Source organism: Patella vulgata, chromosome 1 (assembly GCF_932274485.2).
Source record: "Patella vulgata chromosome 1, xgPatVulg1.2, whole genome shotgun sequence".
NCBI lineage: Eukaryota > Metazoa > Mollusca > Gastropoda > Patellidae > Patella > Patella vulgata.
The window spans coordinates 93,373,899-93,390,759 of NC_065879.2; the positions used below are offsets into that span (position 1 = coordinate 93,373,899).

Here is a 16,861-nt window from a genome sequence, read left to right on the forward strand (position 1 = left end):
ACGCGGCGTCAATCATTGGCTTTATGGCGCATGCATTGTTTACATTGGAGTCTTTTACTCATTTTAATACCAATTTACACTAAATAGTAAATAATTTTTACCTACAAATACGTCAAACGTCATTATTTATTTTTCAAATACATAAAAAAAAATGTTTTAGAATTTAATTTGTCGGAGGAAAATAAGTCGCATCGATTTCATCCTTATCAGTCATTGTAGTGGCCTAGTGAATATTCACTGGTGATCAGTATGGTAAACTGTCTCTAATTGCACATAGCATGGTACATATATATGCATCTGTATATTGTTGGAACACAGTTACTGCATTTATATCAAAGCTACACAGAGAAATAAATCATTGTGAGTTACTCGTTTTTGATTGATCCACATGTCAATTTTAACATACAACCATCTGCATTATTTTCCGGAAATGCAAATAGAAGAGACGTTTCAAGAAATGACCGTGTTTTCTACATTTCTTTATTTCAGTCGTAGGCGTCTGTTGTATGAATTATTTTGTTGAATCAACCATTTTACATCTGGGTAGTATTTTGTGAAAAAGTCAGACCAACTGACTTTAGGAAAGACGATACTAACATAATAATGGTAAGTCTTGTAAAAATTGAGGTCACTCGTACACCAGAGTGTCTTGAGGTTTCGTTCACAGTAACCTCAAGATTCCTGAAGCAGTAGCCTACTTATTTGGAGCGAACTGCGACTGAATTGTTGGCGCATCAAACAGCCACGAGCTGAAAGCCGTCAGTTGATAAATGCTAAATGCATGTCCTAATTTATTGTGTTATCCACCTCTGAACAACAATAACACTTACTGACAAACAAACGTTGTTCAGTGAAACAAGTTTATCCAATATCACATACACCAGCATTTCTTTCAGTCGCCATGTTGGGATAGTTGGAGCTTTTTTTGACGTCATATCCTCCACATTAAAATTTGAGGACCCCTATTTTACCCGAAACGAAGTGTGTTTTTGAACAATATTTTTATGGATTGCGTATATGTACTGTTTTTGTAGAGGTTTTATATCGGGACAGAAGACGATTTTCTATTGAGTAATAATTAGGTCGCTCTTCACACGTAGTTGAAAATACACAACGTCCATTGAGAACTTAATAATTATTTTTCTGCATGATTAATTAGTAGGCCTAAATCATGACCAGTGCTTGAAATTAGGATTCTTCTACAACGGCACCAAAAATTTATAAATGCCGCAACAAAAATTAGCTGACAATTATAAGACACGACTGCCTTTCTTCATATTTAACAAATATACTGTTGTCATTTTCCGTCACTGAATGTGCAATTTTTATATTTGTAGATAGACAAACGGCCCGTGCAATAATTTTCCGTGTCAATTAATCTGGTTCTAATTGCGTTTGGTGGTTTTGTCATAAGTATAAAATTTACAGATTCCTCTTGGAGTAATAAAGTCATCGAAATTTGTTTTCCTTTTGATCCTTTAATCATTGTGTTCCCAATGGTTGCCATTGTGGTGATCTGAAACGCACGTTCATAGCCCGATCCACGTCCCCAATTTAGACGACTTAATTTTCTTATTTAGTAATTAGTAATTATTTAATTTAATTGTCCATTTTTAACTTTGTTAATATGTACCCATATTGTTATTCATATTTCTATTGTAATGTATTTCATAACTCCGTCCTTACACGCGCTGCCATTGGCCCGCTGTCTATTGGCTGCACGTGTTTATGATTGACAGGAACAGTAGGTGTGTCTTGTACCACGTGCTTACGTCACGTGATTTTGGGGTATATAGTACCTTGTCTTGTCCAATTTAGTAGAATCGGAGAGTTGAATCGTGATCAGCTGAGGTAAGACATATACCAGTTGACTGACGAGTCTGACCCCGACGTATAGGGAGCGATTAAGAGAGCCCGACAAGGAGCGATTAAGAGAGCCCGGCAAGGAGCGAGTAATAGAGTCTGATTGGGAACACTTTAGAGCTGACGAGTGTTGGATGGAAATTATTTATTTTTGTATTGAGTGGATAATAAAGAGTTGCTGATTAATCTGGTGTTAGTCTTTCTGAGCCAGCTGCCTGGTTGGCTACTCCCACACCTCTACAGTAGTGAACCCTCAACGGAATTAATGGATAGAGCCGGGCCCACTCTACCACAGTAATCCGCTCTATCCGGGGATCCAGTTCACTACACCATCATGTCAACCATAACTAAAATTGATTCATCAAATTTCCCAAGGCTCTGCCATAACCATCTATAATAAGGGCACTATTTTAGAAAGTGAGCATTCTTATGAAAAAATGAACTATAAGGGTAGGCTTGGGACACTATTTACAACTAAATCTTGCATTTCTGAATTATTGACCTAATCCCAAGCCCAGCCGCCCCTGGACGACTGTATGATAAGTTATTACCTATGCATTTCATGCGTCTACATGTATATAAAAGGCATAACTTTTTGATGCATGTACACGTGACCAACGGCGCAATTTAGGCTATTTTTATTACTGTGGCAGTCCGTGTTTGCTTCAGCTTTTACTTTTTACGACAGTTTTGCAGTTATGCCGTGGTAAATTCTAGCACAAGCTGTATGATTGAGATTATTATTTATAAAATGTTCTTAAATGTTGATTACAATATAAATCCTTAAATTTGTCGGCATTCGTAGAATGTTTCATCTCTACCGGTTGATTATGATAGCTTCTGTCTTGTCAATGTCATGTTACATTTTCCCGCTTTTTCTATCTAAAGAGTTGAAAATATCTAAGTATCGAGTCTTGTATCCCCCACACGGCAACTAAAATAAAAGGGCTGAGTGTCATTTTAAGCAAGAGACTAGAGAGAATGCTTTGTTCATAATTTGAATAATATTTTATGAAAAGGTATTTGGCTGCCGAGTCTTTTTGAACAGATATCGGCTACGCAAATATCGGTAAAATTTCTTCAGATAGGCCACTCATCGACCAATTAGACTACTGAGTGGTGAAACCAATAATCGGATCATCACTATTAAAATAAATTTAAAATGATCGCCTTCAAATTATAGTCTCATGATTTCGTTTTGTTTAAAGAATTCCGTTCGTAATGTGCACCATGCCAGATTTCAACTTTCGTCAATGTAGGTCATTTCCTGTTTCACTGTGTTTTGTTGCATGTAGGCGAAGATTTTTGTGAAATCTCTTAAAATAGACAGCAAAAAATTTTGTCCGGAACATAGATGGATATGATATGTAAGTTTAATGTGTTAGCAGTGCAGATAACTGAAAATTGTGAATTTTACCGTCCGCTGAAAGAAGTAAACTAGTTGTCAACTTTTGCGACAAGCTTTTGACCGTTCAGATGTTAGATGTTACGTCGTCAGAATATCAAAGAGTAACATCTAACTTGTTGGATTAGGGTCACTCGCAACTATCACTGAGTTTCTAATCCCTATCGGTCGGTAAATCGCTAACCTATCTCGCCCACGATGGCCGAAGTGTAGGCAAAATGGGTCAAGGGGTGTTTGAATAGACAAGCAGTTAAATTAACACTTCACTAAGCAGCTACAACTCGAAGATTAAAGATAATAAGCTAACATGTGATACATAGGTATATATATAAACAAGCAAGAGATCAATCTACATATACCCAATCCATATAAGAATATATAAAGCTGTCTACAGTCCAATATCACAATCCTCTCTAACCTCTGGTATGTACCGTAGTCTCAAAGTAAGTGGGAAGCCTAGACCAACCGCAGGCCTTTATATAAATGAAATGAAATGGGGTTTAACGTCGTACTGTTCTGCTCCTAACCTGGGCTAATGAAGACGGGCATATGCCATACAGTGTGCTATGAGGGAAATTTTGCCCGGGCAGCGGCACTATCGCCTACTCTTATATCGAATTCCAACTGCCATGGGATCTTTTACGTGCACGCCAATGTGTATACGGGACCTCAGTTTTTCGTCCCATCCGAACGACTAGACAGCTGTCCTTGTCAGGCCCTCCATCCTGCATCACTGACATGGGGAAACCACGCCGGAAATCTGGATGAACTTTCTCGGCCAATGCAGGGATCGAACACCCGACCTCCAGGCTAGCGAGCCAGCATCTTACCCACTTAGCCACGTGATCCCCAGGCCTTTATATAAGAAACACTAGGGGGTCATGTTGGCTAAGTGGGTAAGATGCTGGCTCGCTAGCCTGGAGGTCGCGTGTTTGATCCCTGCATTGGCTGAGAAAGTCCATTCAGATTTTCTGGCGGAATTCCCTCTTGTCAGTGATGCAGGACGGAGGGTCTGACAAGGACAGCTGTCTAGTCGTTAGGATGGGATGAAAAACTGAGGTCCTGTGTACACATTTGTCTGGTACAACTAAAACCGTTATTTCCAGACCTGAACACCTCAATACATTTTTACTCCTCAAACATGTTGATATGAGTTGACCCATACTTGACGTCTCAAAAAATTAAACATACATTATGCAAGAGCTAAATCTACCTATTGCAGGTCTTTCTTTAAGCCTGAAATGTTATCTAAATTATTAATTAGACATTAACTAACTTATCCAGGCCATATTACAGAAAGCTAGTGATGTTATAACTTTTATATATTACAGGAAACTAATGACGATAAAACATTCCACCAGTGTGTTGTGTGTGACAAGATTTTTCAACAATATGATGATTTAGAAAATCACAATAAAATACATGTTAAGGGTGAGAAAACTGATGATATAGTTGGATATTGGGATATAAAAGAAGAGAAAACTGATGGTGTAGATGACTATAGTCATGTTAGACAGGAGAAGACTGAAGATATTGAAACATGCTATCGGTGTTATTTATGTGATGAAGAATTTAAATCTGACACTGATTTTGAAAAACATTGTGAAATACATGTTAAAGAAGAGAAAACTGACGATGTTGATGAATATTGTCATGTTAAAGATGAGAAAACTGATGATGTAGATGAATATTGTCATGTTAAAGAAGAGAAAACTGATGATGTAGATGGATATTGTCATGTTAAAGAAGAGAAAACCAATGATGTGGATCTGTATTGCTATGAAGAGATGCCGGATGAAGCTGATGATATTGAAACATTTCATCAGTGTAATTTGTGTGATGAGAAATGTAACTCTTACATTGATTTAGTAGAACATTGTAAAATACATGTTCAGGAGGAGACGTTGGTTTCACAACGTGTTGATACTTGTGGCCAGCATAATTTACCACATCGACAAACTTATACTCGAAAAAAACCTTTTAAATGTGATGTTTGTGGTAAATCATTTAGTGAATCTCAGCCATTAAAGATACACATGAGAATTCATACTGGAGTCAGACCTTATAAATGTGATGTTTGTAGTAAATCATTTACTCACGATGTTTGTTTAAAGAATCACAGGAGAACTCATTCAGGAGTGAAGCCTTATCAGTGTGAAGTATGTGGGAGTTCATTTGCTAGAAAATCTGATCTGGAAAGGCATGCTCGAACACATACTGGCCAGAAACCTTATAAATGTGATGTTTGTAATAAATCATTTTCTCTTAATTATCATTTAAAGGAACACCTGAGAATCCATACAGGTGAAAAATCATATAAATGTGATGTTTGTAGTAAATCATTTAGTCATAGAAGTAGTTTGCAATCACACATGAAAAATCATACAGGTGAAACACCTTATAAATGTGATGTTTGTAGTAAATCATTTACTCAGAGAAGTAATTTGCGAAGGCACATTAAATATCATACGGGAGAGACACCTTATCAATGTGATGTTTGTAATAAATCATTTATTCATAATAGTAATCTACAGCAACACATGAGAATTCATACTAGAGTAGAATGTAAATGAAAAATGAAATGAAATGGGGTTTAACGTCCTACTGTTCTGCTCCTAACCTGGGCTAATGAAGACGGGCATACGCCATACAGTGTGCTATGAGGGAAATTTAGCCCGGACAGCGGCACTACGGCCTACTCTTATATCGAATTCCAACTGCCAAGGGATCTTTTACATGCACGCCAATGTGTACACGGGACCTCGGTTTTTCGTCCCATCCGAACGACTAGACAGCTTTCCTTGTCAGCCCCTCCGTCCTGCATCACTGACAAGGGAGAACCACGCCGGAAAATCTGGATGAACTTTCTCGGCCAATGCAGGGATCGAACACTCGACCTCCAGGCTAGCGAGCTAGCGTCTTACCCACTTAGCCACGTGATCCCCTGGAGTAGAATGTAATGTTTGTAGTAAATTGTTTCCACAAACTGCTAGCCTACAGAGACATATGAGGACTCTTACTGGATAAAAAATGAAAAAAACAATTCGGAAGAACACCCCAGACTTATAACAAAAAGATCAGTGGTCCCCAGATGGTAAAGGAGAGAGAGAGAGAGAAATAGGGTTTAACATCCACTCGACATAAACTAGGTCATTTCGGGAATAACATATGGTTTTAATTTTTTATTTCAATAACTCGCTTGTGCGTAGAGGTCTTTAGTTTAGCAGTGGGAGGAAACCGGAAGACCCGGAGAAAACCCACGAGGTAGATGGTAAAGGCTCTAACAAGCAAAATATAAGACATTTAACCATGTAAACCAGTGCTCACTCTGGGTTTCATTTTTTTTTCACGCCAATTCTATCAGACGTTTACGAAGGCTGTTCAATTTTTCGCTTACGCCCCATCGAATATGATTTGATAATAACTGACTTTTGACAACCCAAAGGATATATGCATTTATAAAATGTAACAACAAACCTGCTGTAATTTATTAAGGAGTAAGAAAAAGATCAAACAGGGGTCATAATCCAATTATCCAAAACAAATTGAACGAGTATTGTTCACGGTGTCCGCCATTTTGAATATATAGAAACCCTCAAGAAAGCCACCGATTCGTATTTGAAGACAAATAATTAAATCTTTCATCTCTTAATTAGTTTATTTCTCTTACTGTAAATACTTATCAACACTATTTTGAGATTGATCAAAAGACAAAAGATATCTCTATTATTGATACCTAAAGATACATTATGTAAGATTTAGATAAAGAGCTGACCATCCTTGCTATAATAGTTCGAAAATAGATAATGTAAAACGAATAATTTGAAAATTTCATTCAAATTACTCTATTGCAAGCGAACATATTAGCCTTTGAAGGTTTGACAAGACATGTGCAATAATTTCAACCACCGTACTGGTTGTTCTAAGCTAAGTCTCGCTCCTCAATTTTTAGCTTAAATCAAAATATGGCTGAACTGTTTTAATCTATTTAATATCGGAGAAATCCCATGCCATCGAGAGTTGATTATGGCCAGGATAAGTTAATTAATGTCTAATTAATAATTTAGAAAACATTTCAGGCCTAAAGAAAGACATGCAATAGACAGATTTAGCTCTAGCATAATGTATGTTTAATTGATTGATACCTGGCTCAGCCAAGCGCAATAGACGGTAACATGTATGGACGGCATGGAAATCAAAGCTTTGTGGCCAGAATTTTTTATCGCCACAGTTAAAAAAAGAATTGCTACACAGGTACAGGAAAAAGTTGTCGCCCAAAATTTCACCAGATTAAATATTTTATCGCCCAAAATTTCACCAGATTAAATATTTCACCAGATTAAATATTTCACCAGATTAAATATTTCACCACCAAAATTATATTTTTGTCGCAATTGGCGGAAATGGCGATCAACAGTGCGACCGTTGATGTAAACCATAATTAAAATAAACAATAATATTTCTTTTATTATAGGAAAACAAAGGAGCGTTCATTATCAACATGCAACTCGTATTTCCACTATTTTTTGTTATCAGGGTGGCTAAGTGGGTAAGACACCGGCTCGCTAGCCCGGAGATCGGGTGTTCGATCCTTGCATTGGCCGAGAAAGTTCATCCAGATTTTCCGGCGTGATTCCCGCCTTTATCAGTGATGCAGGACGGAGGGCCTGACAAGGACAGCTGTCTAGTCGTTCGGATGTGACGAAAAACCGAGGTCGTGTTTACACATTGGTGTGCACGTAAAAGATCTCTTGACAGTTGGAATTTGATATAAGAGTAGGCTGTAGTGCCGCTGTCCGGGCAAAATGTCCCTCATAGCACACTGTATGGCTTATACCCATCTTCATTAGCCCAGTTTGGAGCAGAACAGTAAGATCAATTGTGTTGAGCCAAATAATGGGGTATTAATTAAAGGAGCTAAATCTCTCTTTTTTGGCACATTGAAATGGACACAAATGAGTTGCAATGCATATAATGATGTATTATGAATATATATAAAGTGATTTACATTAAATTGTTTCTGTTACTTTTTTTTAACGAAGCTTTCGTGATTCCCCAGTGCGATCTTTAAACCTTATTTCAATGTGACATTAAATTATTCCCCTACCATTATGAATATTGCAACAGTGCACCAGAGCAACTAATCTAACTGGATGTTGGCGCTCAATAAATGTCCATTATTATTATTACTTGTAATCAGTTATGTTTGGCAAAGAGTTCAAATCGAATGGCAATCTTTGACCTCTGGTTATTCCAGTCTACATTGGTAGTATTCTCCTGTGGGTTGTGTTTAGCCTCTTTCATCGAGTCACTTTAGTCCAAAAGCATTCTGGCATGGCATTCATATGCAAATTGTAAAATTTTCATTTTGTCTTAAATATTGGATATCAGAAGTCCCTTAAAATTGACCAATAAGTCGTGTTGGCAATATTGAAGACTGTGGATGATACTGAGTTACAGACTTGCCTCCTTTAAGTAGTTTTAATGTCAATGATGTCACCTCAGTTAGAATAAACATTAAACTACCAGAAAGCGGTAATATAGGACTAGTCTGTTTCTCAATCATTTCCTGAGAATAAAATATTGTTTGAAGACGTCCCATATTATCCCTCGGAGACGTCTCATATTGTCCCATGAAGATATCCTATATTGTCCCATGAAGATGGATCTTACAATGTATAGCCCGTATTCCAGTAAATAATCTGGTCCATCTAAATGTATTTAGTTCTGTGGTTTGAGATATCACCTTGGTGAAAGTGGGTGTTAGACATAAATACCCACACTAATCAGCAGTACATATTTGCTTAGCCGCTTACGTAGGTCTAGGGGGGTTGAATGTCCGAATGGTTAGCACGCGTGCGCTGTATCATACAGTCTAATTTTATTTCAATAATTCGCTTGCGCGTAGGGGTCTTTAGCAGTGGGAGGAAACCGGAGGACCCCAAGAAAACCCACGAGGCTGGACAGGCGGCCCTCCTCATTGTCACGTACAACCGGGGATTCGAAACCACACCAGTTGACTCAATGACAGGCCTTATGATACAGCGCGCAAATGCTAACCATTCGGACATCCAGCCCCCCCTGATCTGTGGGGAGACAGCAATAGATAACATATCAAAAAGCTAAATCTATTTGTTAAGGCCAGCTCAATTTTCCTCAAGGTCGCTGAGATGTAAATAAAGTTAGGGCACGTGATTGTTGGCGAGATTGTAGGTTAGGGTAAGCATTAGGGCTAGGTCCAGGGTTAGGGTTGGGATGAGCGCTAGTCCTGTTTACATCTCGTGACCTTTGATCAAACTTGAACTTGGCCTTATCAAATAGATCTAACCATATCAAAGCCGAAAATAGTATTTCCAAATACCCTCTTGAAACACCAACACTGATTGATCAAAACCACTTGAATGAACCCTGACTCGGCATTCCACTAAGGTCATCAAAAAAAAAATGAAACGAAATATAGGTCTGTATTTTGATGAGATTGGGTAAACTGTCAATTATCCATAGAACTGAGAGTATTTAGAATTAATATTTCATCCTGCAATTACAACATGATATTGTTTGCATTTTTATCAATCAATATCTACAGCCCAGTTTTCAATTGTGAGTTGTTCGTGTTGGTATGATCCACGTCAGAAATCTATATTCAACTACCTCTGTGCCGGAAGTAGAAATAGCCACGATGATCAGCAGTGAATATGCGCGAGGCAGCTATAACAATACCTTTGTGAAACAGATTAAAACATAACATAAAAGGAAGTGGGATTTTTATCTTTTAAATCAACATTTCTTCAGGATAATGGTAAGTAGTTTTTACACGATAAGAAAATAACAATATATGAAATAAAGTTTACATAGTATAATATAGTTCCTCCCGAACGGATCAAGCTTGGCCATTCTTATTAATGGTACGGGTTTCAGGTCAAAGTTCAAAATGACAGAAAATTTTTTTTTTTTAATATTTTGTGAAAATATACATAAAATGCTACCCCCAAAATTACATTGCATCAAAATATTCTCATTAGATCCAAAGTTATGGAATTTTAAAATCCGATATCGATGTGAATAATGCAATTAAAATGCTCTATATAAAACAGTCAATGCGTGCCATGGCGATTACATGTGATTTCGGTCCCGCGTCATTTCGGACTTATGTCATTTTGGACTCTCAAAAATATGTCCTCGACATTTCGGACTCGGGTAGGTGACGTTTCGGACTTGGGTAGATGACGTTTCGGACTCGAGTAGGTGACGTTTCGGACTCGGGTATAGAACATGGAATTATAGAACACTGACATCAATTTACTTTATAAACTATTTTATTTATTAATATAACATAAAACAATAACAGCGATTTATGACAACGGGCATATTAATTTGATGATATAATAGCCTCAGTCGGGTATTCATTTATTGTATAAAACATACATTTAAATTCATACATTAAAATAGCATACAGCGATTTATAACAACGGGCATATTTATTTGATGTAATAATAGCTTTAGTCGGGTATTCATTTATTTTATAAAACATACATTTATTTTATTTATTTTATAAAACATACATTTATTTTATCAGTTTCATTTTATTTTTTCAGTTTTCCAATTATTTTAAATATTTTTTCACTTTTCTTTATTGTGCAAGTGGGCCGTACAAATGGCTGGGTTTTTTTTTAATAGCCTACTCGTACTAATATCTTGGTTTATATATACATCCCACAGTTGTAATAGTCGGCCCTCTATATTATGATACCGGCTTCTCTGGTGCCGTCTCATTGAGCTCTCCGACATCATGGTAATGTTGAGGGGTATCTTTTCTGCCTCTGAAAATAACTCACAGTTAAGTAAATAAAATGACACCGGACTCCTGGCGTTGACTCAATCGACAAAAGGAAGGTAGCAGTGGTTTTTTTTCTCAATCGTTTCTTAACGGCTTTAAGAATCGCCGATCAATTGACCATTTACTCAGATTAAATACAACAATCGCCAATCAATTAAATAGAGATTAAATAATCTCGTCTTGGTTTCACTATATTATCATATACCTGACAATAGATAATGCACAGTTGTATATCTGTTTGATTTTTTGGGAAAAAATTAGCTGAATAGCTACATATATAAATCTATAAACAAATATAAAATGTATTGTCCATGCATATTGTTAATTGTACATATTATAATTTTGTATACGTGTATATTTGTAAATAAATAATGCTATTAAAAAAAAAATAAATAAATAAATACAGTATTCGCCGATCAAGTAATATTGGTTTTACTTCAAGTTCAAGGTCTGTATGGGATAAATAAAACACAACTAACAATGTTTAATTTCTTTATTGTTGTGAATGGTCTGTCTTTGGCCTCATCTGAAACGAAAGAATAAACAGTGCAGTGCGTAAGGTCTGTATGGGATAAATAAAACACAACTAACAATGTTTAATTTTTTTATTATTGTGAATGGTCTGTCTTCGGTCCCATCTAAAACGAAAGAATAAACAGTTATTACAAATACATACATAGAAGTTTTCAGCTTTTATTGAGTCCGTAATTGAGTCAGAAACGTCGCCAGTCCGAGTCCGAAAAGTCGCCATACTGAGTCAAAAAAGTCGCCAAGTAAGTCCGAAAGGTCGTCAAACTGAGTCCGAAACGACGTTGTGTTGACTCCGAACTTATGCGGGACCGAAATGACATGCTACCGCCATGGCACCAAAAGTGCTTTTCAGTCATAAGCGGTACTTTACCTTCAGAATCACTAATACCAATTTTAAAACTGAAATCTGCACGTTATAGTCGGCTAAGATTTATATTAAAATCGTAAATAATTTGAATGATAATATGTCAAATATTTATAATCTGGATGATACCACAAAAAAAGTAGGCTGTATTTAGTCGAAATTTAGCAAATTTCAGTCAGCAAAACAGCAAAATCCAGTTTTCTACAGCTGTAATTGCCGTAGCTTGGGGTATTACGCACCATAATAATCACAAAAATGTTATCTATCGTTTGATTGGCTCTATGTTAAAATCCCCCGGAAACTAAGGTGTGGATTCACCAATGAAGTGAGCCGTAGCAATTCGCGTTGATGGAAAATCCGCGGCCGCATGACATCAGAGCGGTATTTTCCCCACGAGCGTCTTCCATACATAAACGGTAATTTCGCTTACATTTCGATAATCTGTGCAGATATTGAGATTGATATTAAACTAGTAATACATATACATAAAATATTAATTCAGAATCATGGATTAAAGTGGGCTACATTTCAGCCGCTGGTTTCCAGATTTCATGCTAAAATCACGTGACCTGAAACCCCTACATGTACCAACCAAATTTTATTTTTTGAGCAATTGCTTTGAAATCTGGCAGAAATAATAACTCAAATATTAGAATTTTAAAACCGTTAAATTTTTAGAATCAGACTTATACTTTTTTTAATATTCAATTTTTATTAATTTTGTTTTTTTCAGTCCGAAATCGGAATCTGGTCCAAAAGTGGTAATTTGACTTTAGTGCAATGTAAACAAATTATTTTTCAATGAAACTTGGTAGAATAACAGTTTGGTTGCTCCTTATTAAATTCACAATCATTCTGGTAACAAATAAGACCCCCTTTTTGCAGGAAAAGTGGTTATCAATGAACAGGGTTAGGCTTAAATTTGATGATTGTTTGTTATTTCTCCTTTTAAACATTTCCTCCAATCACACAAATCCTAAAATATGTGTTTCAAGCGTGGGAAAAGAAAGATATTTGGAGAGAGGGAATTGAGCGGAATATCACAGTGAAATCCTAGCGATTTCTTAGTGTTTTTTCTGCTGCGTTCACGAAATTTTGATCCAAAAATTTGAGACAAACTGTATGTCATGCTAGCAGATTTAACAATGTACAAAAGCCAATTACATTCTCTACATGTACAGAATGTAACTCAACAAAATTAGCAGCAACCGTACAAGAATATAGTCCCAAAATATCCCAAATAAAGTCCAATTAGCCTACATATCTACTTTCTAATGATGTTATAATGTTTATATATTACAGGAAACTAATGATGTTATAACTTTTATATTTTACAGGAAACTAAAATACATGTTAAAGAAGAGAAAGCTGATGATATTGAAACAGTTTATCAGTGTAATTTGTGTGATGAAGAATTTAAATTAGAAACTGATTTAGAAAAACACTGTGAAATACATGTTACTGAAATGAAAACTGATGATGTTGATGAAAATTTGATCGATCAATATGAAAAAACTGACGATGTTGAAAAAGGTTTAGAAGCAGCCGAGTTGATTTCATGTGATGTTTGTAATAAATCATTTAGTCAGAACAGTGATCTTCAGATTCACATGAGAATTCATACTGGGGGAAAACCTTATAAATGTGATGTTTGTGATAAATCATTTACTCAGCGTCGTAATCTGAAGATACATCTAACAACCCATACGGGCGAGACACCTTATAAATGTGAAGTTTGTAGTAAAGCATTCGCTGATGTCAGTTTTCTACAAAAGCACATAAAAATTCATATAGAAGAAAAACCTCATAAGTGTGATGTTTGTAGTAAATCGTTTGGCGAAAATCATCTTTTACAGGCACACATTACGACCCATACGGGGGAAAAGCCGTATAAATGTAACGTTTGTGATAAATCATTCGCTCATAATAGTAGTCTACAGAAACACACGATAATTCATACCGGATTGAAATCTTATAAATGTGATGTTTGTGGTAAATCATTCGCACACTGTGGCTCACTACATAATCATATTAAAACCCACACTGGTGAACGACCATATGAATGTGGTGTTTGTAGTAAGTCGTTCCGAGATAGCGGTGGTCTTCAGTCACATATAAGGTCTCATACCGGGGAGAGACCGTATCCATGTAATGTTTGTAGTAAATCGTTTTCTACCTGTGCAGGTAAACAGAGACACGTTAGAACCCATAGCGGTGAAAAACCTTTTAATTGTGATGTTTGTGATAAATCATTTACACAGAAGAATAATCTACGGAAACACATGATAAAACATACTAACGTGAAACCTGGCCCCCCAGTTCAAAAAGCATTCGCAGACTTAAGTTAAGAGTTTACGCAACTTTTAATCTCCAACCTAGTGGGTTTTCTCCGGGTCCTCCGGTTTCCTCCCACTGCTAAAGACCCCTACGCGACAGCGAATTATTGAAATAAAATTAAACCGTATGTTATTCCGAAATGACCTAGTTTGTGTCGAGTGGACGTTAAACCCCATTTCTCTCTCTCTCTCTCTCTCTCTGCAACTTTCAATCACTGTTTATGAGAAATATCTGTGATCCAAAAACACAAAACTTTGCATATAGTTTCTTATTGATGTATTTGATTCGTTAAAACAACAAAAGATCTATAAAGGGCTATAATTTTAATTAAAATAAGGCGAACAATTTTTAGTAAATTCTTAACTTCAGTCTGAGAATGCTTTGTGAATTTGGGGCCTGATAAATCAGTAATCAATGAAAACTCACACGGTTTCCTCCCACTGCTAAAGACCCCTACGCGCAAGTGAATTATTGAAATAAAATTAAACCATGTGTTAGTCCTGAAATGACCTAATTTGTGTCAAGTCATGTGAACGTTAAACCCCATTTCTCTCTCTCTCTATCTCTATATCAGAGATTTGAGTCGAATAATTTTTGTTCAGCGACAGCTAAATTTACCGATTGAACTATTGATATTTGCTCCCAATGCAAATATCAGAGATTTGAGTTAAAGTATTTTCGTTCCAAGCAAGTTTCAACGATGGCCAAATTTACGGATTTAAGTACTAATGTCTCCTCCCAATGCATCCAGGCGTAAAATTTACTTGATGTCAGCACTAACAAACACTGAGATTTTATTAAGCGGTCACTCCCGTTAAGCAGTCAGTCGAATGGCTGCTTACTACAGTAGTAGTATACATACATCCCATACAGGAAGCCACAGTGGTTAAGTGAGTAAGACGCTAGCCTGGAGGTCGGGTGTTCGATCCCTGCATCGGCCAAGAAAGTTCATCCAGATTTTCCGGTGTGGTTCCCCCCTTGTCAGTGATGCAGGGCAGAGGGCCTGACAAGGACAGCTGTCTAGTCTTTCGGATGATATGGAAAACCAAGGTCCCGTCTATACATTGGCGTGCATGTAAAAGATCCCTTGACAGTTGGAATTCGATAAAAGAGTAGGCCGTAGCGCTACAGTCTGGGCACACTGTATGGAAATGAAATGAAATGAAATGGAGTTTAACGTCCTACTGTTTTGCTCCAAACTGGGCTAATGAAGACTGGCATACGCCATACAGTGTGCTATGAGGGAAATTATATCGAATTCCAACTGTCAAGGGATCTTTTCACGCGAATTTTTTTTATTTACAACCCTTACTGGAGAAAAAGCTGAATATTTGTGGTAAATCATTTTCTCATAATAATATTCTAGAGACACACATGGTAATTCACACGGAATAAAATAAAAATCTTATAAATGTGATCTTTGTGATAAATCATTTTGTCAAAATCGTGGAACACATAAAAACTTATACCATAATAATGTGTTGGTTTTTTTTTAATAAAATTTTTTTTTTGTGCTTGTGATACAGAGGGGATTTAGTCAAATACATTGTTGAAAACTTGGTCTTCGACTTAAAGAGTCCCCCCCCTCCCCAAACTCAATCGTATTCAGAAGTGACCTAATCTGCCAATTACTGTGTCTTTAAGGAAAAGCCCAGTCGATAAAACAGCCAAAGCAATGCCATATAAGATACTTCCACATTTTGCAAAAGTTGGATTATTGTCTTGATTTACTGTATGTTTGTTCAGAATAATGCATGAATTATGCTTGATGCAGAGAAGCTAAACATTTCTATTGCCCGTGTGTAACCGGGAGTTTGTTTTTATATGTGGTTGATTATCCAGTACATTTAGGAAAGGGGGTCACGGTGGCTATGTGGGTAAGACACTGGCTCGCTAGTCTGGAGGTCGGGTGTTCGATCCCTGCATTGGCCGAGAAAGTTCATTCAGATTTTCCAGTGTGGTTCACCCATTGCCAGTGATGCAGGATGGAGGGCCTGACAAGGACAGCTGTCTAGTCGTTCGGATGGTATGAAAACCTGGGGTCCCGTGTACACATTGGCGTGCACATAAAAGATCCCTTGACAGTTGGAATTCAATATAAGAGTAGGCCGTAGTGCCGCTGTCCGAGCACACTGTATGGCATATGCCCGTCTTCATTAGTCCAGTTCAAAACAGAACAGTAGGACGTTAAACCACATTCCATTTCATTTTTTTCATTTACAACCCATACTGAAGAAATAACCTGAATATTTGTGGTAAATCATTTGCTCATAATAATAGTCTAGAGACACACATGGTAATTCACACTGGTCAGGGGTTCGATCCCTGCATTGGCCGAGAAAGTTCATCCAGATTTTCCGCTGTGGTTCCCCCTTGTCAGTGGTTCAGAACGGAGGGCCTGACAAGGAAAGCTGTCTAGTCCATCGGGTGATACAAAAAACAGAGGTCCTGTGTATAAATGGGAATGCACGTAAAAGATCCCTAGTTGGAATTCGATATAAGAGTAGTAGGCTGTAGTGCCACG

General features: G+C 37.0%; 2 protein-coding genes across 2 annotated transcripts; both read left to right on the plus strand.

Moving 5' to 3' along the window:
* The first annotated feature begins 439 nt into the window (after positions 1-439).
* Positions 440-8,229, plus strand: LOC126818030 (zinc finger protein 436). The gene is made up of 2 exons (XM_050545208.2): positions 440-606; positions 4,600-8,229. Exons 1-2 carry the CDS (start codon positions 604-606, stop codon positions 5,839-5,841), a joined length of 1,245 nt encoding a protein of 414 aa, XP_050401165.2. The 5' UTR covers positions 440-603; the 3' UTR covers positions 5,842-8,229.
* Positions 8,230-9,952: 1,723 nt separating this feature from the next.
* On the plus strand, positions 9,953-15,780 carry LOC126818610 (zinc finger protein 239). The gene is made up of 2 exons (XM_050546119.2): positions 9,953-10,067; positions 13,338-15,780. The coding sequence occupies exons 1-2, from the start codon at positions 10,065-10,067 to the stop codon at positions 14,346-14,348; spliced, it is 1,014 nt and encodes a 337-aa protein (XP_050402076.2). The 5' UTR covers positions 9,953-10,064; the 3' UTR covers positions 14,349-15,780.
* The last annotated feature ends 1,081 nt before the right edge of the window (positions 15,781-16,861 follow it).